The sequence below is a fragment of the Aricia agestis genome, chromosome 2 (genome assembly GCF_905147365.1).
Source record: "Aricia agestis chromosome 2, ilAriAges1.1, whole genome shotgun sequence".
In the NCBI taxonomy this organism is placed as follows: Eukaryota; Metazoa; Arthropoda; class Insecta; order Lepidoptera; family Lycaenidae; genus Aricia; species Aricia agestis.
The window spans coordinates 18,892,241-18,916,571 of NC_056407.1; the positions used below are offsets into that span (position 1 = coordinate 18,892,241).

The following is a 24,331-nucleotide window of genomic DNA, read 5'->3' on the forward strand; positions in this document are numbered from 1 at the left end:
GTTACTGCTTCAATATTTGAAGACCTGGTGTTTTGGAGACCTTTAATTGGTTTTGATGGAGTGCAATCTGTCAAAATTTTTGCTTATTTCATTACCAATAGCATTTTAGAGGTATCTTACAGATCCAAAAAACCAAACTACATCGCTATCATTCTCGAATTAGCTTCGTTTAAGAGTAATCGTCACTTTTTGCAATTTAAGTCGCATCGCCATATTTTTTGACATTCTTATTTTATGAATTATCGATTTTAACGTTTAATTTCTGTTACGTCTAATAATAAGTTGTTTTTAAGAGTGGTTTATGTTAACCGAATAGGTTTTTAGACTTTTAGGAAACTTAATTTCAGCTTTTAGTGACAAATAAAAAATTAAATTTTTGAAAAATATGTTTTAATTATTAAAACAATTTATGAAACCATCGAAAATTAGAAGCGCATTAAAAATTTACTTATAATTCATAGATACATTAACAGTAACACTTAATTTGCATATAAAATTAGGCTCATATTATGGCGAGTAACAATTTTCATAAAATTTATGTAATACGTCAATGTTTTAAAAATCATTTAATTCTGTAGTCGCCACATTATATTTATAGTCGTGTGATACTCGTATTTCAGATTTTTATTATCTATGTTTTTTGGTAACGTGAAAGCGACCTAAATGACAAAAACTTCTTAGCAATCGCTTCTATATAGTAATAATTTGCTATATAAAGTGTGCCCAATTTGGTCATATAGAGCTTGAGTAGAAGCTTAAATATCAATTTTTCATAGCAAATGGCGATGTAAAAAACGTGCCCACAGACGCTACTCAGCAATTTTGTGCTACCTGGGATGTAAGAGCACAGAATAGATATGTAAGAGTGATTCATGACGTAGAAGACGTAACCAAGATGGAGAAGGCGCTGGTGCCTGGTAGGGATGCCGTTTGACGCCAGAGAGACACTTTAATATCCAGCAGTAACTCTGAAACTGATGAAAACGCCGTAAATACTAAATACTAATTATGACGACTCATATACCCTCACAAATATCTAATATCAATGTGGTTCCTGTAAACGCGGACGTGCCGTGCATGTTCTGCGACACAATTTATTCCAATGACAGAGCTGGAGAGCCATGGGTACAGTATCAAATTTTTGACTTATGCAGGGCTATGTAGCCTGTGGAGGCTCTGAAGGTGACTATCAGGTACATTTGTAATTTTTGCCGTTAAGTTTCAATTGTGCAATACATTTAATGTGACCCTCCGGGGGTCACAATATCATCACTTGATCTCAAAATACCAAATGTGATTGATTATGAATAATTAAAACTTTCGATTATCCTGCACGAGTTTTATTTATTCTCAATAGGACATGTTTTTAAACAAATGAATTAGAAGTCCCATAATGTATTTTTTAGGTTTCTGACTCCTATATTTTTTAAATAATGCTTGATAAACAAAGAGGGGGGGCCACATTAACAACCTTCTCCTATTAAATATAGGAGAAGTTGGTTAATGTGGCGCCCAAATTTATAGTAGATACTTACAACTCATCATCATCATCTCTCCTATTATTCGATAATAACATAATAAACTGCAGGTAATAAGTAGATAAGTGGCAACGTGCAAATGCTGATAAACAAATAAAATTTCAACAGAATTCGGTGCCAAATTCTAGATAGTTGGGAATTTTTCGCGGAAACAAATTTTAAAGTTAGAGAACAACATCGCATAATAATATTCGTAACAATCTGAAATAAAATAAAGTTTTATGAGATGGGATTTGAGCAACAACATGTTTTTCACCTGATTGCAAAATGATCATTCATTTTAAATACTTACCTAAAAATAACCTACTTACCTGACCTATAGATTTCATTATTATTATCACAGTATTAAATCAGTTCTCTACGTAGTATAATTGCTGTATAGTCACAGTACCGTAATGTTAGTTATTTCAATGTCACACTAGGTACGATAACGAAACTTTTTTTCAGTTGGTAGGGTACCTATCTAGAATAATAATTCAGATTATTTATTGACAATACAAACGCTGAAGCTAGGGTTCAAATGAATTGTTTATGAAATTTTATTGTACCTACCTACTTACTTTACAAAACACTATAATATTTTATATTACGCGTACCTTGCGCGTAGGTACCTATATCTACTTTATATATGTGAGCTTAGCGCTACATTTCATAATAATAATTCTTAATTTATTAAACTTTTTAATCGGGACTTAACGCGACTTATTTAAGTAGTAATGCTACTACGAGTACATTAAAAGGCGCAGTGAAAAATCGCCAGACAAATAAATCCGCGGTAGCAGAACATCTGCTTGATATGGGGACTAATCACTGGATGGAGCTACACGACCCTAAAATCCTCTCTACGGATCGTCATTACCACACGAGAGTAATACGTGAAGCAATTGAAATTAAAAAGTACAAAAATTTCAATCGTGAGGACGGATATAAATTGTCGCCCGTCTGGAATCCAGTGATCAATAAGTGCAAACCGCGTGTGTCACCTCTGTCTATAAGTGTAAACCCGGATACAGTTAGTGTTGTGTGTCGCAGTGAACCTACTGACTTTCAGTGTATTGGAACACAAATATTGGACAACTCGAGGGTAGTCGTAGAACAGACCGCCCGGTGCAAACAAAGACGTTGCGCTCCTGCAGTCCCCTCGTGACCACGGCCGTTGCAACACGGCCGAAACGTCGAGAAAAAGTATGTACTCGTAGTAGCATTACTACTTAAATAAGTCGCGTTAAGTCCCGATTAAAAAGTTTAATTATAATGCAACGCGAAAGTTTAAAATGTTATAATAATTCTTAATTTATTCCTATCTTTTACCTAAGTACCTACAAATGTAGCTTAGAGGATGAGCATCTTTAATTTAATATTTACAAAAGCTTAGAGAATATGAAAGTAGCTAGGTAAATCTAACTAGGTGCTAGATCTACGACGCCCGAGATGCTTAAGTAGTCATGTAATTTTAATGATAGAGATATGTAACAAATATAATTTTATCATAGTACCTACTATATAAAAACTGTGGGTTTACAGTGTAGACTGTAGGACATAGGTGCTCAGCGTTGCCAGACGTCCCGATTTTGGCGGGACGTCAAGATTTTTTAATCAAAATTAAATGTCCCGCGCGGGACAGGCACAGTCCCGCTTTTCGAGGATAACTAGAATACGTGCAGCGTGCTGATAAAGAAAGGTGCGTAATGAAGATAAGAGCGTGGGAGAGAGAGGAGTTTCTTTGGCTACTTTTGCTATCTATTATCATTTATCACGTAAACGTTATTTTAAGTCAAACAAAAAGAAAAAAAATCTAAAAACTTTTGATTTTATACGTTTTTATACCATGTCCCGCAGCTTTTTACGGAAAATCCCGCTTTTTCACATAAGTAAAAAGTTCCAAAGTCCTGACTTCGCACAAAAAATATCTGGCAACGCGGCCCGGCTCCACCCGCGCAAAAACAGTATCTCACCGCTCACTGGAACTGTACATTTCCAACATGATCCAGGGGGGGGGGGGGGGGGGGGCATGCCCCCCCCCCCCCCCCGGATCATGTTGACGGCCCTACTAAGTATATTCTTATCTAGTACTTTTATCGAAAATCTAGTACTTTCATAGAAAACTTATAAAAGACTAGATGCTTATAAAGGACTAGACTAGACGCGGCTTCGCCCGCATAAATTAGGAATTTTACGGAAACCGTACATTTTTCCATAAAAAATAGCTTATGTCCCTACTTCCTTTACTTGGTCTACTCTATATCTGTGCTTAATATTGCCATAAAAATTTGCTCCAGTAGTTGGTAATTTCTTATATTTCCTCCGTTTTTTCCACATTCTCCTGAGTTTCTTCGGTCGTATTAGTCTTAGCGTGATAATATTTAGCCTATAGTCTTACTCGATAAATGAGCTATCTAACACTGAAATAAGTTTTTAAATCGGACCTGTTCCTGAGATTAACGCGTTCAAGCAAACATACTCTTCAGGTTTATATAAATAGGTAAGTATAGTTTTTTTTAATTATCGCTTGATAGCCATGGAACGATGCATGGTATAATATGGTAGTGATGATGATGATGATGAATGTTATTTGCATAGTAGCATATGCTTTTCGTTCTTAAAACAACGCCGAAACTCCCAAACTTGTATTTATAAAGAATCAGGAGTTCTTACAGCACCATCCGAACCACAGTATACTAGGTATACCTCGGTGCAAAATCTTACTTGTTGGTAGCATATGCTTAGAATGCTTCTCACGAAACCGAAGTCACCACATGTTTCCCTATAAATTTTGAGGAGTTCCCTCGATTACTTATGGATCCTTCATCAGATCACCACTTTTGTGAATAATACCAAATTGGGATGATACCCTATATACCAAAAGAAACATTTTGAAAATCGGTGAACAAACGGCGGAGTTTGTTCACCGCTGTTGTTGTTGAACATAAGAAAACGAACATAACATCTCCCCCATTTTGAAAGTCGGTTAAAATTGTAGTATAGCTTATACATCAGAATAACACATAGGTGTTATTCTGATGTATAAGCTATATTTTTGTAAGGTTTTATTCAAATCCGTTCTGTAGTTTTTGCGTGAAAGAGTAACAAACATCTATACATCCATACTATCCCTACATCCATACATCCAAACAAACTTTCGCCTTTATAATATTAGTAGGACTAGTAGGAAGTAGGATATGAGCGATTCTTTCACAGAAGGCCCTCGAAAAGTTCTTTTAAAATAGACAATGTAAAAGTACCACCTGGTTAAAGAAATAATTATAATATGTATAAAAAATATGTATAATTTTTTATTCTTTATTTAAATAACACTTATTTTATATAAAATCTGATTAAGTCTTGAGTCTCTCCTATAATATGGCTGATGCTTTAACTTCATCTATAGTATGCAGCTTAGGGCCGGGACACATAAACACGTTACACGATAGGACGTCGTGTCGTTCCACGATGCGGTGTCGTTTCACGATGCGATGTCGCGTCGATGCGAGCATCGTAAAAAACTACCTCGTGACATCGTAATTCGTAACGTGCCACGATACACGGCACGACGTCGCGTCGTAGAAACTCACGATGCGTTCTTATGTCAGTTGTCAGTTGTTTGTCATCGTGAGTTTCTACGATGCGACGTCGTGCCGTGTATCGTGGTACGTTACGATGTCGCGACGTAGTTTTTTACGATACTCGTCGTAGATTCCCACGAGTCACGACGCGACGTCGCATCGTGAAACGACGCGACGCCGCACACCGCAACGATGAATATGACAACCCTTTTGGAGCTGTGCGAGTGGACTTAGCAGGAATGCAAGTCTCAAGTCATACAGATGTAAATAAAATAAATAAAATAAAATATCTTTTTATTCAAAATGGGTATCATGATACACTTTTTGAAAGTCGAACGAAGAAACTACGTTGCCTACCACCGGTTCGGGAACTACCCCGCAGAGAAGAACCGGCGTAAGAAACTCGCACGGGGCCATCTTTTGCAAAAAAAAAAAATGGAAAATTACAATGTTATGGCTTACAGCTATGTAACAAAATTAAAAGAAAAGTAACCTGCATGGAGCCACCCTATTCCCAAGGTGCGTGCTGTCCTCGAAGAAGTCATTGACTTTATAATACGCTTTAGCACACAAACGTTCTTTAACTGCTTTTTTAAATTTGTTTAAAGGTAGATTTTGAACATTTTCTGGGATTTTATTGTATAGGCGTATACATTGGCCTTTAAAGGATTTGCTTATTTTGGCTAGTCTGAACATTGGTATTGCTAACTTGTTCTTATTTCTAGTATTTACATTATGATTATCACTTTTCTTTTTGAAAATATTTATGTTCTTTCTAACATATAAGAGATTTCATTATGTCAAAATATTTGTGTATGAGTTTTGCCGGGATACGAAAGAGTGACGTTGTGTTTTTGTATTATTTTGTGTTATTTCGGTTTTTAATATATAATGTTGGTAGAATATTAACCATTAAATACCGTATTCAATGTCGTGCACAAGGGTGGGCAAGTGAGACAACTTCAAGAAACGTGCTATTTTGTGTTCCCTTCAAAACTCCATCGAAAGTTGTAGTAAAGGGTCTACCACTTTACTAAAACAACTGACTTGTCACTTGACTCGTTGACTTTACTGACTACTTCTTAGACATTTACGAGACTTTCGACGTTAATCTGGAAAAACGACTTTAAAGTTTTTTTACGAATATTTTTTTTCCGCAGCATATTTTACTTGACACTGGCCATGGTTAAAAATCCGAGTGCCATAATAAGAAAAAAAAAATGTATGTCAATTGTCAATTGTCAAAGTCAAAACGCCAGTGACATTTATCTATTTGTTTAGATTTTTGTTGTTTTTCATTAAAATTTGTTAATATATTCAATATTATTAATAAATAGTACGAATAACGTATATAATACTTTGTAGTTCTAAATATAGTTATTAGTTATGCTTATAATTAATGTAGTTAAGTGCAATATATTTTGAATATTGTAAGACCTTACCCGGAGTTCAAAGTGGGCAGTCAATAAGGCCTTAAATCCATTTTCTTGCTATTATTTCAGACTAACATTCCAAAGATGTCTCAAGATAAAGTATTATTTCATCCTATTATAAGTTCTATCCAAAGAATAGCACTCTACGAAACAAAAACCGTAAGTAACTCTTTTGTTAGACACACTAGTTTGTATTTCCCATTTTTTTATTTAATAAATAATATTGCTTTCAGCGGTTCTATTTAATCGGGTCAAACAATACTGAAACTAGATTTCGCGTCCTCAAAATCGACAGGACTGATTCAAAGGAGCTAATTTTGGTTGACGATAAGGTGGAGTACAATAAACAGGAAATTCACCAGCTATTGAACATGATCGGCTTCGGCAACAGGAGCGGCCGCTCGTCCGGATTCAATAAACTCGTGTCAGCCTTCGGAATTGTAGGTATGTTGTTGTATGCACAATAAGACTCTTTCAAGAGATTGCATATATTGTAGTAAATATTTATACCTGGGAGAGCCATGCTTTGGCACGAATGGGCCGGCTTGACCGGAGAAATACCACGTTCTCACAGAAAACCGGCGTGAAACAGCGCTTACGCTGTGTTTCGCTGAGTGAGTGAGTTTACCGGAGGCCCAATCCCCTACCCTATTTCCTTCCCTACCCTTCCCTATTCCCTTCCCTTCCCATCCCTACGCTCCCCTATTACCTTATTCCCTCTTAAAAGGCCGGCAACGCACCTGCGGCTCTTCTGGTGCTGCGAGTGTCCATGGGCGACGGAAGTTGCTTTCCATCAGGTGACCAGTTTGCTCGTTTGCCCCCTTATTTCATAAAAAAAATCTTTTGATTCACTCAACACACATTCATTCTATCATTTAACCATTATTATACACTCATTATGTTAGATACAGTTCACCTACAGATCTTATGTTTTAATGCATAAACTTGAAAATATTGTTTACAGGTTTTGTCAAATTTCTAGAAGGGTACTACATAATTCTAGTAACAAAGAGAACCAAAATAGCTGTGATCGGCTCACATTCCATTTACAAAATAGAGGATACCGCAATGATTTACATACCCAAGGAAAACAATAAACCTCAGCATCCTGATGAGCAAAGATATGTGAAGATGTTCTTAGCTATAGATCTATCAACAAACTTCTACTATAGCTACAGCTATGATGTGACACATACCTTACAAATGAACATGGCTCCTCCTAGGAAACTGGCCCCAGCACTGTTTCCTAAGCCTGTGACAGCCGCAATACTCAAGTCCAGTGATTATGATGAGTGTATCTGCCAAAATGATGATGACGATAATGAGGACATTTTTGAGATATGGAAGAAGCAAATTGAGCAGAGAAGGAGCAACCCTAAGTAATTTTTCAAGGCATCTCTGCTTTCAGCTTTACTATAAAAATATATTTTTTTTATGAAATAAGGGGCAAACGAGCAAACGGGTCACCTGATGGAAAGCAACTTCCGTCGCCCATGGATACTCGCAGCATCAGGAGAGCTGCAGGTGCGTTGCCGACCTTTTAAGACGGATAAGGGTAATGGGGGAGGGTAGGGATGGGAAGGGAAGAGAATAGGGGAGGGTAGGGAAGGGATAGGGGATTGGGCCTCCGGTAAACTCACTCACTCGGCGAAACACAGCGCAAGCGCTGTTTCACGCCGGTTTTCTGTGAGAACGTGGCATTTCTCCGGTCAAGCCGGCCCATTCGTGCCGAAGCATGGCTCTCCCACCTAAAATAGACATTATGTTAAAGTATATCAAACACATATTTGGAGACATTATAGAGGTACAATTCTGCTATACCTAAAATTAGCTTTATTTTCCAGCTACCAATCTTCAAAACTAGAATTTGGAATCAGAACAGTGCCCGAGTGGAGGTTTGTTTGGAACAGTCACTTGTTATCGGCTGTACACTCCCAGCTGCATCCAGACTGGATCCTGTATATTATACACGGCTTCATTGAGCAGAGCAACCTCAATATATTTGGTAGGCCGGTCTACCTCACACTCATAGCTCGGAGAAGCAACAGATATGCCGGTACAAGGTTTCTGAAAAGAGGAGCTAATGTACAGGGTGATGTAGCTAATGAGGTGGAGACTGAGCAGATTGTGCATGATGCTACACTGTCGTCTTTCACCAACGGCAGGTAAATGATTATTTTATGATGTTAAACAGCTACTAGAAAACATAAGCTCTTATCTTATATCTTTAAATGAGCGATTGTTGTATATATATATAATTGGAGTTTTGGAATCGGCTCCCATGATTTCCATGAAATTTAGCATCTTGGGGGTTTCGGGTGCTATAAATCAATCTAGCTAGGAATCATTTTTAGAAATTGTGATTTTATTCGTGTTTTATCGAATACCGAACAAAGCTCGGTCAAATAGGTAGTAAATAATAATTGACTGGATATTTCATTGTGCTAAACCTTTCTTATAAACACCTTTTAAAGATAAGTACTAGAAACATAATGACTTTAAGCCACCTATATTGTTTAGTAAAGAAAGGATTTACAGTTGAAAGTTATTATGCTTTAAATATTATTTTCAGATTCAGTTCATTTGTTCAATTGAGAGGATCCATACCTAGTTTTTGGTCACAGGACATATCAAAAATGGTTCCAAAGCCGGCGATAATGATAGACCGCGCCGATCCGTATGCCGAGATACCAGCTAAGCATTTTAACAACTTGATGAGAAGATACGGCTCTCCCATAATGATACTGAACCTCGTGAAGAAGAGAGAGAAGAAGAAACATGAGTCTCTCCTGACTGACATCATCAGTAATGCCGTGAAGTATCTAAACCAGTTCCTCCCGCCGCAACATGCGATACAATATTTTCATCTCGACATGGCTAGAATGAACAAGGGGGCGGATGCTAAAGTCCTCGACAAGTAAGTAACATTTTTGTAAGAGAAAAGATTTCTGCTCTAAAGTAGTTAAAATTATTATCAATTAAATTATTGAAATCAGTAATTAAATTGATAACAATTTTAAGTACATGACCATTGGCAGTTAAAAATAATAATAATGGCTGACTTTTTGGAGAAGTTCACTTCGAAACAGGACTAGCTCTAGGATCATTTGACCATACTGAAAAGCAATACAAAATGAAAATGCAGCCATTTTAATTAATTTTGTATATCTTTTAACTATCGCTGGATTCCTGTTCCTTCTCGTTTCTGTAGTACTGGCCCTAACTTCTAAATCCCAACTCCTTGATAGCTCGCATCGCGCACATGCCGCCTTCTTGAACATCTGCTAAACAACGACAGTCTTTATTATCTCTATAACATAATAATAATATATCGACTCGATAACTGTAACATTTCAGACTATCAGCAATAGCGCAGACTGTGGTGCGGCGTACGGGCATATTCCTGAGCTGCAAGAGCGCGGGGGAGCGGATGGGAGCGCCCGGCCACCAGGGCGGCTGGACCCAGACCGGTGTGGTTCGCGTCAACTGCGTGGACTGCCTCGACCGCACTAATACCGCGCAGTTCGCGATCGGGAAGTGCGTGCTTGCTCATCAGGTGAACTAATTGCTACCATAGAGGAATTATACATGGACCATAGAGGAATTGTATGCTTAATCTTCTTATATATAAAAATGGATTTTCAAATGTGTTAGTCGCGCTAAAACTCGAAAACGGCTGAACGGATTGAGCTGATTTTAGTCTTAAAATTCGTAGAAGCCCAGAGAAGGTTTTAAAGTGACACATAGTTCACCGGGACAGCTAGTGTATAATAATTGGTCCATGTTGCTAATTAAAAACAGTGTACACGCCTTCCATCGCCAGGTGCTTCTGAGGAAACAACGGCGATACAGAAGACACAGAAAATGTATATGCATACTTTCTACGTCCATCTAAGCGAACTTTAAGATCGCTCGGCAAACCACTTCACATGCACAAAACACCAGAAAATAAATTGTGTAATGACCTCACTACGTCTCTGACATGTAATAATACTTTGCAGCTGTACGCCCTGGGGCTGATAGGCGCGCCGGTGGTGGAGTTCGAGTCTGACTGCGCGCGGCTGCTGGAGGGGCTGTACGAGGACCACGGCGACACGCTGGCGCTGCAGTACGGCGGCTCGCAGCTTGTGCACAGGTATACACACACACACGCGCTCACACACACATACGCGCTCACACACACACACACACGCGCTCACACACACACCGTGGAGCTAAGTGACTACGCAAAGAAAAAATGTGGTACTCGGGGACTGCCATGGTAAAACTATTTCATAGCATTTTATAACAACTTATGTAACAATTATAATTCGCATACGTCTGGTCGTTCGCACTCAAACACCGTGCAAGCGCACAAGTCTGGCAACGTCGCACCGACCGGCACAGCGGTGTGTCAACGCCGTTTAACACTGAAAAAAAAAGGATACAGTGGAACAGAAACAAAAAAAAAGACGTCGCGCGATTACTGTTCCGTCAATAGTCGGAGGTTGACTCATTCCTTCAATAAAGTTAGTCGTTGACACTGCGAATAAGCATTAAAGATTTTACGCCACTGCCTTGCAGGGTTGCCTGAAAAAAAGATAGCTTATAGCAGGTCACCCTTGCGAAAGGGGAGAGGAAGGTGCTAATTTTGTAATCACTCGAGCGTCATGGAGACCTAGTAGGTTTTTTTTACATTAGGTAAAACTGATAAAAAAATGATAAGAGCGTTTTTTTTTATTTTAGCGGTGGGTTCAGAAACTGCGGCCATTTTAAAGTTTTGAAAAAGAAAGTATATTCAGAAAATTGCTTGTTTCGCTCAGTTATTATTATATTTTAGACAACAAGGACTAACTAATTTAGTTTAGTGCAAAATAAAATATCTGCGAAGCTTAGTTCCGAAAATATGAAGCTTTATATTTTTATATTTTAAAATGTCCCTACAGGCTTACCTAATCTTTGAATCGTCAGTGCTTTATATGGAAGCTTCTTCGGGGTATACTTAACATCCACTATCTTAATCTGACAAATCCGATGACATTTTATTTAAAAAAAAAATTACCTACCACGTGAGAAATCTGATTTCTATACTATGATGTCGGAAGCCTATACAAGCTTAATCTGACACGTTCGAGCTAGTCCCGAAATCCCCTCTTCCCCTCCCCAACTATAACATTTAATTGAGAGCAATAAATTATCTATCTATCTATTTTATTCCAGAATCAAAACATACCGCAAGACAGCGCCATGGTCGTCCCACGGTAACGACATAATGCAGACCCTCAGCCGCTACTACAGCAACACCTTCTCTGACGCCGAGAAACAGAACACTATGAACCTCTTCCTCGGCCTGTTCGTGCCGACGCCCGGCCGACCCGCTCTATGGGAGTACCCCACGGATTACTACCTGCACCACCCGGAGACCGTCGTCTATATACCGAATAGGAGGTAGGTTTAATATCAAAACTTTCGGCCAGTGTTTTTCAACTTGTGGGTTGCAATCCAGGGGTCGCGAAGCTTCTATGGGGGACATTATTAAGTAGGAGAATTTACCAAAAAATATATTCATAAATATGTGTCCCCCCCACCCTTTGCTTATTTATCATGTATGTAGTGATACAGCGGATTGTACTTTTTTTAAACGGGTCACAAACACGTTTTGTTTCTCTCGCGGACCGCAACCACAACCCAAATTTTTTTAGAGTTAATTTGGAAGTGGAAGATTTTTCGAGACTCACGACTTAACTTCACGCGGGCGACTGATAAAGTCCCGGTGCACAGTGGATCGAAAATACATACACTTTTTACATTTTATTACGCAATAAAAACTAGGAGAACATGTTTCAGCCCAAAAAATGACATCTGGAAATTCAAGTTCCTATGTCTATGAAACTCGATTTTCGATCCACTGTGTGGCGGCGGCCACATGCGGTCCGCAGCCTGCAGGTTCAGTATAGGTGGTTTAAAAGTTTTATCATTTTGGAGACATGTCAGGTTTTATTTTAAATACAGTAGGAGGAAACGCATTTATGTACACGGCTCCCTTAGATCGGGCCCAAGAAGCTTATAACAAATCGGGCCCTGAATGTACCATCGAGGAAATTGATTCTTAGGCAGTTGACAGATCAACATCATTTGGTCGGATTATGTCAAATCAATGTTAATTGTAATCTGTCGTACGTAACGCGACCAAACTACGTAGGCCCCCCTAGGAATCAACTTCTCTGATAGTACTATTACCAAACTCAACTGTCGAGTTTTTGGGGGGCAAGTGAAAGAAGGATGTTGTCTTTTTGTATTTTTTCCCTAAAGTGTTATTTCGGTTTTAATGTGTAAAATTGGTAGAATATTAAACATTAAATATTCGTTGTCGTGCACAAGTATGGGCAAGTAATATAACTTAAAGATACATTCAGCATTCTATTTTGTGTTCTCCAAAACTCTATCGAAAGTTTTTACGACTTGACTCATTGACTTTACTGACGACTTATTTAGATTTTTACTAGACTTTCGATTTGACGATAATCTGGAAAACGATGTTACGATATTTTGTAAATATTGTAAAAAGCTACGTAAAAACTAAAAAGTAAGTAAACAATCCTATGTAAACAAATTGTGAAATGAATTTGACAATAATTGTCGTGTCAACCTGGTTGAAACTTGAATGTCACTCCGCACTCGAGCGAGAGAGATATATACACGAAAAATGTGTACCGAACACATGCATAAATATGCATGTATTCGGGTCATATTTTGTAGCTGGTGCACTTTTTTAACGGAGTTACACTTCCTTAGTTTTTATTATTCGTAGGTTATATGTTTTATTGTCACTGTTATATTATGTACAAACTAGATGTCCCGCGCGGCTTCGCCCGCGTAAATTAGGAATTTTACAGAAACCGTACATTTTCCCATGAAAAATAGCTATACTCTCTTCAAGTGGTCTACTCTATATGTACATATTATGTGCCAAATATTGCTATAAAAATTGCTCCAGTAGTTCGTGAGATAAACCCTTTCTAATATTTCCCCCGTTTTTCCCACATTTTCCTGAGTTTCTTCGGTCGTATTAGTCGTAGCGTGATAATAATATAGCCTATAGCCTTACTCGATAAATGAGCTAGATGTAACACTGAAATTAGAAATAAGTTTTTAAATCGGATCTGTAGTTCCTGAGATAAGCGCGTTCAAGCAAACATACTCTTCAGGTTTATAATATTATAAGTATAGATTTTTTAAATTATCGCTTGACAAACTCGAGTCTCGATCTAAAAGACTATGAAAAGTACCAATAACAGGCTCATAATCATGGGACGATGCATGGTATATATATAATATGGTAGTGATGATGATGATGATGAATGTAATTTGCATAGTAGCATATGCTTTCCGTTCTTAAAACAACGCCGAAACTCCCAAACTTGTATCTATAAAGAATCAGGAGTTCTCTCAGCACCTTCCGAACCACGGTATACCAGGTATACCTCGGTGCAAAATATTACTTGTTGGTAGCATATGCTTAGAATACTTTTCACGAAACCGAAGTCACCACATGTTTTCCTATAAATTTTGAGGAGTTCCCTCGATTACTTATGGATCCTTCATAAGATCACCACTTTTGTGAATATAATACCAAATTGGGATGATACCCTATATACCAAAAGAAACATTTTGAAAATCGGTTAACAAACGGCGGAGTAATCGTTGAACATAAGAAAACGAACATAACACCTCCCCCATTTTGAAAGTCGGTTAAAATTGTAGCCTATGTGTTATTCTGATGTATAAGCTATATTATTGTAAAGTTTCATTAAAATCCGCACACATCCACACATCCATACATCTATACATCCAAACAAACTTTCGCCTTTATAATATTAGAAGGATAAAGGATTTTTTATGTCCATAGATCGCTAACGAAATGGTGGGACGGGGACGTCTCCCGCCACCTGCCGCGGCCGACGAACGAGATGCGCAAACTCTGCTGTGAGATCATTGGCATGGCGGACGGCGCACGGGACATGCTGGACCCCTACCACGAGTACCACAGACCATTCGAGTACACCGTGCTGTTTGAGAGCTTCGAGATGAAGGTGTGTATCCACACCGACAAGTAATAGCTTAAAGAGTAATAGCGCCATGCTTCGGCACGAATACGCCGGCTCGACCGGAGAAATACCACGGGCTCACAGAAAACCGCAGTGAAACAGCGCTTGCGCTGTGTTTCGCCGAGTGAGTGAGTTTACCGGCCCAGTCCCCTCCCCTATTCCCTCTTAAAAGGCCGGCAACGCACCTGCAGCTCTTCTGATGTTGCGAGTGTCCATGGGCCCCCTTATTTCATAAAAATGTAATACAATCTCATACAAAGATATTTTGTTGTTTGGCACCGCCTCGTGTAGACCACACTAGGCTTAAGAGTAATATGCACCACCGAAGAAATTGATTCATAGCCAGTTGACGGACCTATGTCAGCTCTCAAATTGTCGGATCGGAATTATGGAGGGTAGATGGAGGAGAACTATCTTATATGGGGGATATTTGAAAAAGTGTCCAGCTGTACGCAGTAAATAACAGTTGAAAAATCCTCCGAGAGTGGCGCTAGCTGCAGCAAAGGGTATGGAATGAATGTAGCCGTTGGTGACAAAATATAAATTGAAGTAAGTATATTAAAATATTAAAATATAACCCGGGGCTTAATAACTCAGTGTTAACGTTTTTAACATTTAACTCATACTACATATTGCACCAGAAGAATTTATCCCAGAGTCAACTAACCCGGGCTTATGTCATGTTCATTCATGCTTTTTACACCCAGCCAAATATGATAGAGCGAATGCTGAATAATTTAAGTGCTATATTATACTGCTCTCTCTCGCTCCACAGTACTTTAAATAAGGCTATCTCCTTATGTCAGATTTGAAATGACACGTGGTTCTATGTCGCATTGTGCGTGCGTGTTGTGATATTTTGTGCAAATAAATTAGGCGGAAAATGATAAAAATTGGGAAGAAACACTTCTGTTCAATGTTTATCTCATAGACTTATTTGTATACTGTCGTATAAGTTTATGGTTTATCTAGTCTACCTATTTATAAAGGAGTTCACTAAAGACGCACTAATCCAATGATATTATTATTGAACTTTGGTAGGGACTTACTTTTTATGCTCATTTGTATTTGTATATTGCATTTATTTTCAATTTTATTTAATAAACAGAGAATAGTTTCTCTTTCTAGGCGAAATCTTCGATGGAAATCTTTGGTCTCTTTGTGAGTAAATACGGGACACTAAACAGATCGGTCCGTTCTACAATCCTTCTGTAATACGAGTCCGAACATTAGTCCGAACATTAGTTACATGATGATGAAGGAATTATCGAATACATTAGTATTCGATAATTCCTTCATCATCATCAGATAACAACCACTGATCATTTATCATGGTTAAACACAAAATAAAACCGGTACCTATTACTGAACACAACAAACTACATAAATCATAACCGAAAAATCTCAGTTTTGATATTACTAAGCCAGAGTTAGTTGATTTAACCCTCCGACATCGGTGGGTTAAAAATTTAAAAAATTAACACGAGGTTAACTCCTAACTCTTGGTGGTGCAAGACATGATGTGAATTTAAATTCGAAGTATAATTTAACTCAGAGTTAAGCGTGTTAACTCAGTCTGGCGCAAGTGGGCCTTAATGATTTAAAATTTACCCTGTTGCTACTGTAGCGCCACCCTAATTTAACGCATTTCAGCGGACACTTTTTAAATACAGAGATAGTTCTCCTCCTTATGTCAATTCAAGGTTAGCTGTGCTCTGTAGCAGTAGTATGGGTTTGACATAACGCGACCAAATTATGTAGGTCTGCCATCTGCATATGAATCTAAGTCTCTGAAAGTACCATCGAGGAAATTGAGATAGTGACTATACCAGTGTGAAATGTCACAATGAGGGATATTTAGCGCTATGTAGCCGTAGGGTCTATCGTGTCAAGTTGTCATGTCACGAAAAAGCTTCCACATGTCACGATATAGCTGTCATAATATTATGTTTGTCTGACATGACATTTGACACGAAAGACCCTACCGTGATACCGTCCGCGTCCCTCTAGTGGCAGATGATATATCGACAACCCTCAAACAATAATAATAAACAAAACAATTTACTATCTAGATGTGCAACTCTCTCCGCGACCTGGCTCCGGCTGGCGCGAGCGCGAGCCCGTTCGTGGTGCGCGGCGCGCGCGGTCGCCCCGCCTCCGCCAACCCCGTCATCAGCGGCCGCTCCTCCACCATCTCCAACAACTCCAGCGAGTGAGTACACGCGTCTCGCCGCCCCGTTCACACATACAGGAACTAGAACTGTAGATGGTAGCACCTGTCTTAAAATAATAAATTTCAGTTTCGTCCAGTAGGGTCTTTCTGTATTTGTGAGAATGTGAAGGAACTGTGCTCGTAAATAAAAAAATAAAATAAAAAGAAAATAAGTACAAGATTTTTGTTTCCACTGGCCTCTCGCCTGTACCCACCACGTCACAAGCTACAACTCGCATGAGACTTGTACATCACGACAAATTGTTTATTTGATGATGCGAGTTTACTGGGGCGGTACCTGTAGCTCTACCATGAGTTTAAAGCTATAGTATTTATCGATACTAGATACCGACTACGTAAATATTTATTATGGCAATTTTAGTTTCGCAAGTAACCGCTAGAGGCGCTGTAAAATTTGCCATACTAAAAATTTACGTAGTCGGTATCGAATATCGATAAATACTATAGCTCTCATGGTAGAGCTACTGTCCACAACGAGTTGTGACGTCAGCAGATTGCATGGTGTGACCCAGCGAGGCGAGTCGAGCTGCTCTCGTGCGAGTGCATAGGCATACTAGCTGCCTACTGTGAACTGTCACTTCAGTTGCTCGCACTAAATAAATTCACTACTCTGTGTGACTAGCTGGAAAAAATGAGAGAGATCCTGGTGTCCTGAAATACAGGCTACGCCTTGTTTAGGCACCAGTCTCCCACATAAATTGTGCTAATTCAATTAAATAAAAAAACCTTCAGAAAAGTTTGTAAAGCTGCTAAGGCTCTATATATCAAAAATAAAATTAAAAATTCTAAAAATAAAATCAAAACTACATGGAAGGTTATATCTGGTGAGACTGGAAACGTCACCTGTCGTAACACTGATTTTGAATTATACTTTGAAAATAAAAAGATTACAAATAATCTCGAAGTTGCGACGGTTTTTGAAAAGTTTTTTGCTGACATTCCGGTCTCAACTACAAAAAATCTAAATTCCTCACCAGAAGCTGCTGAAAAGCTACTCAGAGACAATGTAAAGGAATGTGATGTCAATTTCAAGTTTAGGGAAATTAGCCCTAGAGATATTATTGATACCTTTAAATTGTTGAATATTAAAAATACTACTGATCTCTGGGGCATGTCTACAAAAATTATTAAATCGATAATTGACATCATAGCTCCTCATCTGGCAATAATTTTCAATGACTGCATTAAGAGTGGTGTTTTTCCTGACTTAATGAAGCACAGTAAGGTCGTACCTTTATTTAAAGCGGGAATTAAATCAGATCCGACTAATTACCGGCCTATTTCGATTTTACCGACTCTTAGTAAAATATTTGAAAAAATAATTTTACAGCAATTACTGTTACATTTTAATTTAAATAATTTATTACACAATAACCAATACGGTTTTACTAAGGGTCGTTCCACAACGGATGCTGGTATAGGTCTTCTTTGTAGCATATTTGAAGCTTGGGAGGAGTCACAGGATGCCTTAGGTATTTTTTGTGACCTCTCTAAGGCATTTGACTGTGTCGAGCATGCTACTTTAGTCAAAAAATTGCACCACTATGGCATAAGGGACTCAGCACTCAGCCTTTTGACTTCTTACCTCAAAAATAGGACTCAAAGGGTTGAAGTTAATAGTAAAAGATCCAATGGGACCAAAATAGAATTAGGTGTACCACAGGGATCCATTTTAGGACCATTTCTTTTTCTCATCTACATTAATGACTTACCTTATCTAGTTAAGGATAATGAGATAGTACTTTTTGCTGATGACACTTCACTTATTTTTAAAGTGAAGCGACGGCAGTCAAATTACGACGAGGTAAATAGTGCTCTCTCAAAAATAGTACATTGGTTTAATGTTAATAACTTACTTTTAAACTCTAAGAAAACCAAATGTTTAAAATTTACTTTGCCTAATGTTAGGCAAGTTCAAACCAATTTACTATTAAATGATGAGAAAATGAATTTGGTGGACTCCACTGTATTCTTAGGCATTACATTAGATAGTAAATTACAGTGGGGTCCTCATATTGCTAATCTTGCAGGTAAGCTCAGTTCTGCAGCATATGCAGTCAGAAAAATTAGGGAAATTTCTGATGAAGACACGGCAAGACTAGTTTATTTTAGTTATTTTCACAGTAGAATGTCTTATGGTATCCTTTTATGGGGAAACGCTGCCGACATCAATACAATTTTTGTGCTGCAGAAGCGAGCTATACGCTCAATTTATAAAATGTCAGCTTTTGAATCTCTGAGAGAAAAGTTTAAAGAAATTGGTATTCTAACTGTTGTTTCTCAATACATTTTGGATAATGTATTGTATGTTAGAAAGAATTTAACTAAATTTAAAACTAAAAGTGATAGTCACGGTAGAAACACTAGAAATAGGCACAAGCTGGAAATACCAGTGATCAGACTTAGCAAAATAAGTAAATCTTTTAAAGGTCAATGTATACGCCTTTACAATAAAATCCCGGAAAACGTTCAAAATCTATCAATTAATAAATTTAAAAAAGTAATTAAAGAACGTTTGTGTGCCAAAGCCTACTATACGGTCAAAGATTTCCTAAACGATAGCACATCTTGGGAGTAGGATGGCTGCTTGCAAGGCTGCTTCTACATTTATTATATGTGACTTACAATTGTGTATTCATATTGTATAGATTAAGTTATTTACATTGTAAATTTTATTTTTTTAAAAGACAAATTTTCCACTTTTTTACTAAAAAGTGGCCCCGTGCGAGTTTCTTACGCCGGTTCTTCTCGCCGGGTTAGTTCCCGAACCGGTGGTAGGCAACATGTAGTTCAACATTCTGAAAATATTTGATTCAAATTTATTCAGAAATAAAACAATTTTTATTTTATTTTATTTATTTTATTTTAATTTGTAGAGTCCCTAAAACATCTTGTTATTGTACCTGTGGTGAGATAAACAAACGAATTATTTATTTATTTACGTTATTGGCACCAGTACATTTAAAAACATCCTACCTTTCTGCTTATCCGGCACAAGTCTAAACATTTTCTACTCTATTTTAATTCATATAATCTGTTTAACAGTTCAAGCAGCGATTCGTCATCAGACGACGACCTGACGACGTCGGCGCCGAGCGCGCGGCCGCCGTCGCCGCCGCTGCCGGAGCCCGAGCTGGCCTTCCCCGCCATCAAGCGCCACAACCAGGTGGAAGTCAGCGAGCCCGGCAAACGGGATATGCTCATGTGAGTGTCCAGCTAAGCATGACTACAATAGAAATGCTGATTTTAGACGTAGGTTACACGATCAGGTGCCTTACTCCCGAAAGTGATATCAACTTGATACGAGTCTGATTTCGATTTCGTTTTTGATGTCATTGTAACGCGTAGGAATTCCGGAACAAAATCGTATCAAAATCGAGATGTTGACATGGCGTCTTGTCAACGTCGTTATGGCAACGTTGTATTGTTATTTAAAATTAATAGAAGGTTACGAAAAATATGAAATATTATCTAATGTTTGTGTTTTTTCGTCATACCATAAAAATACATTTCTTTACGTTACTTTAGAAACATTAGATGGATGTGCTCATTTTCTACTTTAGTGGGTTTAAAATGGTTATTTTCTTTAAGGAACATCTTGACATTAAACAAATATGTAAATTCTCTTTTGTAGTTACACTTAACATTGTCATAAGTACCTATACATATTCTAATATATTTTGTAGACATCAAAAGTTAGTTTTTATTTGGACAATAAATGGTCCGTCCGACGCACAAAACTTATTTATACGTGGGAGAGCCATGCTTCGCCACGATTGGGCCGGCTCGACCGGAGAAATACCACGTTCTCACAGAAAACCGGCGTGAAACAGCGCTTGCGCTGTGTGTCACCGAGTGAGTGAGTTTACCGGAGGCCCAATTCCCTTCCCTATCCTCCCCTATTCCCTTCCCTTCCCATCCCTACCCTCCCCTATTACCCTAATTCCTCTTAAAAGGCCGGCAACGCACCTGCAGCTCTTCTGATGCTGCGAGTGTCCATGGGCGACGGAAGTTGCTTTCCATCACCTGATGGAAATTCGATTCTCAGACAATTTTGTTTCTCGCGAGCACCTAAGATTTCGATTTGGCGAATGTTTCGATGCTGATTAGTTCCAAATTGAGCCACATCCCGATCGTGCGCTAGCATAGCCATAGTAAAAGGAGGGGAAGTAAGTTATCTTCATACAAAGGCACCGCGCGCGGCTTGTATGTGTGCGCCATAGTATCAATGCGTCGCCACACGGCACACAACAAATAGTAATGCAACAATTCCAGAATTGTCTTTGTTTAAATTACCTGTTGAACAGGAAAGGTCAGTACTACTCACTTATTCTAGCATAATATAAGTAATAATTTTTACTTGATGATCAGATACCTACTTACTTTTTTTTTAATGTATTAGTTTTCTATCACACAAAGGAAGTAGGTAGGTAGGTAGATCTACTTTCCCACTAGAACATAGTATAAATAAGATAATGTTTTATGTACTTTTGATCCGTCAACTAATTTGCCGATTTCTCTGTGTTGTAGACCGTATATTAACTATTTACAGTCAATTATTTATTTTAAATCGTAAATAAAAAGAAGTATTAATTGACTAATTATTGTAAATCACAATACACATAAAGCAAAGTTCGAATCATAACAACAGATTTGTTCATAGTATAAGAGACAGGCGTTAGTTTTTAATGTTGTTTTACAGGGTATTTTTATAATTTTATTTAGACATCGGATTATATGCACGATCAAAGTAACGAAATATGCATGCAAATATGCACGAAAAATGGCCGAAATATGCACAATAAAGATTTAATTTTTATTTAAAGTCGGGAGACCGCGACGCGACGTTGCCGCTGTTCATGCGGTTACGCGAATGAAGCGCGGACGGCCGCTCCCACACCTACCCGCCGCGCCTCCTTGCCGCCTAATATTGACAACCATAAGACAGTAGGTAATTATATCGCGGATTGGGCCGGAGTTATCCTACTCCTAATCCTTTTACTATGGCATAGCTGTCAGAAATAGCAAAATCCATTGAGGTTGAATTAGTTTCAAACCGATCCGCAGCACGATCGTGCGCTATTTTAGATGTCTAAAGTATGTCTAAAGTGTCAAAAACCGTTGAAATCGAAAATCGAAATCGATATCAGTTTCGGGAGTAAGCCCCCAGTTTTTCATCAATCTGATCCATCAATTTGACTGACGGAATACTGATGGTTGTAATAAGCATATGTTAAAAAAATGATCAGTCCATTAATCCGTGGGTTAGACGATCAGTTTTCCGTCAATCTTTATTAGATCAGATTGATGAAAAACTGACTCGTGTAAACTACGTCTTAGGGATAATTGGAACGAAGTCTCTTATCGCGCGTTGCGGAAGGGGGCTGGACGAAAAAAGTTAAGACCAAAAGTTGTAACGACACTTTTTGATATAGTTGTAAGCCGTGCGGCGTGCGCGTGTTTCTCTATCTCCTCTCTCATAGAAAGCAACTTTGTTCCATCCGGGTGTCCTTTTTTCAGATTTTGGCCAATCAGAGCCTAGAGTTTGTTTTTAAACAAAACACGTAATGCCAACAAAGCAGTAATTTACACTGGGAACATCAATCTTAGATGATTACTGATGTTGTGGTGAATGATAATGTCTAGCGTGCTACACGTCTTATTGTTCGATTTTTTTTCCATTAAAAAATCAAAAACACACTCAGCCCATTTGAGCGAGTAACGTCATCGAAGTTCTCATGCAGTCATGCATTTATGGCCCATTTATATAAACGAGCAAACGGGTCACCTGATGGAAAGCAACTTCCATCGCCCATGGACACTCGCAGTATCAGAAGAGCTGCAGTTGCGTTGCCGGCCTTTTAAGAGGGAATAGGGTAATAGGGGAGGGAAGGGAAGGGAATAGGGGAGGGTAGGGAAGGGAATAGGGTAGGGGATTGCCGATTGGGCCTCCGGTAAACTCACTCGGCGAAACACAGTGCAAGCGCTGTTTCACGCCGGTTTTCTGTGAGAACATGGTATTTCTCCGGTCGAGCCGGCCCATTCGTGCCGAAGCATGGCTCTCCCACGGGCCACGTCCCACGTCTTGTGTGTTTTCTTATTTCCTTTAAATGAGTTTTTTATGGCGCTATGTAGCCGTAGGCGTGTATTGTGTCAAGTTTCGTGTCAAACTGCTGTCATATGTCTCGATATAGCTGTCATCCTCGGTGGCTCGGTTGCGACGACCTCTATGGCTCAGTTGGTGGGCTGTTGGTAGCTCAAGCCGGGGGTCGCGGGTTCGAATCCCGCCGACTTGACACGAAAGACCCTACCCAACTCTAGTGGCTACTCTGGTGGCAACTCTGGATATATCGAAAACCCTGATTCATTACAGATATAAGCGCTACGTGAATTTCGAGCGACGTTCGAACCCCCATTACAAGCCGGACCTGCACATAGTGATGACAGTCAGTAGCGCCTTCACCATCGACAGCTCCGTGGACGTCATCCCACCCACGGTCACCAAAACCTCCAAGGAAATCTATCAGAACTACGTCCAGAAGAAAACTGGCAAAATAACAGTGCCTACGACCTCCCTCGCGCTGTACAATAAATATGTTAATATGCAATGTAAATAGATCGAGAAATTATGTATATTTAATCTTATTTATTATTATAATATACGTTAAAAAAGTTTTAAAATATGTTTATTTGAGTTGTCTCGGTTTGGATCCCTCTTGGCTATTTAAAATTTTTGATAGATAACAACATAATATTTTCTTATCAATAATTTAATTTAAATGCCCAATCGACCGTTGCATAGCCGGGAAAACTGAAAAGAATTTGTGGTTTTTGTCATTGTACCAGCGAGAAAATTGATTCCTAGGCCAGTTGACAGACCAATGCCATTTGGTCGGATCATGTCAATTTAATGTTAATTGTGATCTTTCGACTGGGTTTGGCATAACGCGACAAAACTACGTAGGTCCCCCATCTGCCTAGTAATCAACGTCTCTGATAGTACAATACCTAGTCAATACCATCATGGAAATTAATCATGGAAATCTATACATATAATAAAACTGTAGAAATGACAATTCTGTACATTAAAGATATCCAAAAAATAATAAGCGGGGGCTGTTACTACATCGCTATAGAAGCCAAAACTGTGGTTAGTTTTATGTCTGTCTGTCTGTCTGTCTGTCTGTCTGTCTGTCTGTATGTTTGTTCCAGCATCACACGAAAACTACTGATCCGATTTGAATGCGGTTTTCACAGATATATTTGTCTTCTTCCAACTTAACATCTGGTGTACAAAATTTTTTCCCCCCACCTCTCTTAGGGGTCAAAATAGGGGGTAAGATTTTGTACCAAACTTTTTTTTTTTAACACGAAAACTACTGATCCGATTTGAATACGGTTTTCGCAGATATATTTATCTTCTTCCAACTTAACATCTGGTGTATAAAATTTCTCGCCCCTCCTGGTAATGTTGCTG

The 24,331-nt window shown here is 38.6% G+C and overlaps 1 protein-coding gene across 1 annotated transcript; it reads left to right on the forward strand.

Moving 5' to 3' along the window:
• Positions 1-6,451: 6,451 nt before the first annotated feature.
• LOC121739677 (polyphosphoinositide phosphatase) lies at positions 6,452-23,528 on the forward strand. The gene is made up of 12 exons (XM_042132204.1): positions 6,452-6,693; positions 6,768-6,978; positions 7,499-7,913; positions 8,379-8,699; positions 9,107-9,451; positions 9,892-10,090; positions 10,536-10,669; positions 11,734-11,961; positions 14,423-14,606; positions 16,694-16,833; positions 19,900-20,058; positions 23,228-23,528. Exons 1-12 carry the CDS (start codon positions 6,619-6,621, stop codon positions 23,469-23,471), a joined length of 2,655 nt encoding a protein of 884 aa, XP_041988138.1. The 5' UTR covers positions 6,452-6,618; the 3' UTR covers positions 23,472-23,528.
• Positions 23,529-24,331: the final 803 nt, after the last annotated feature.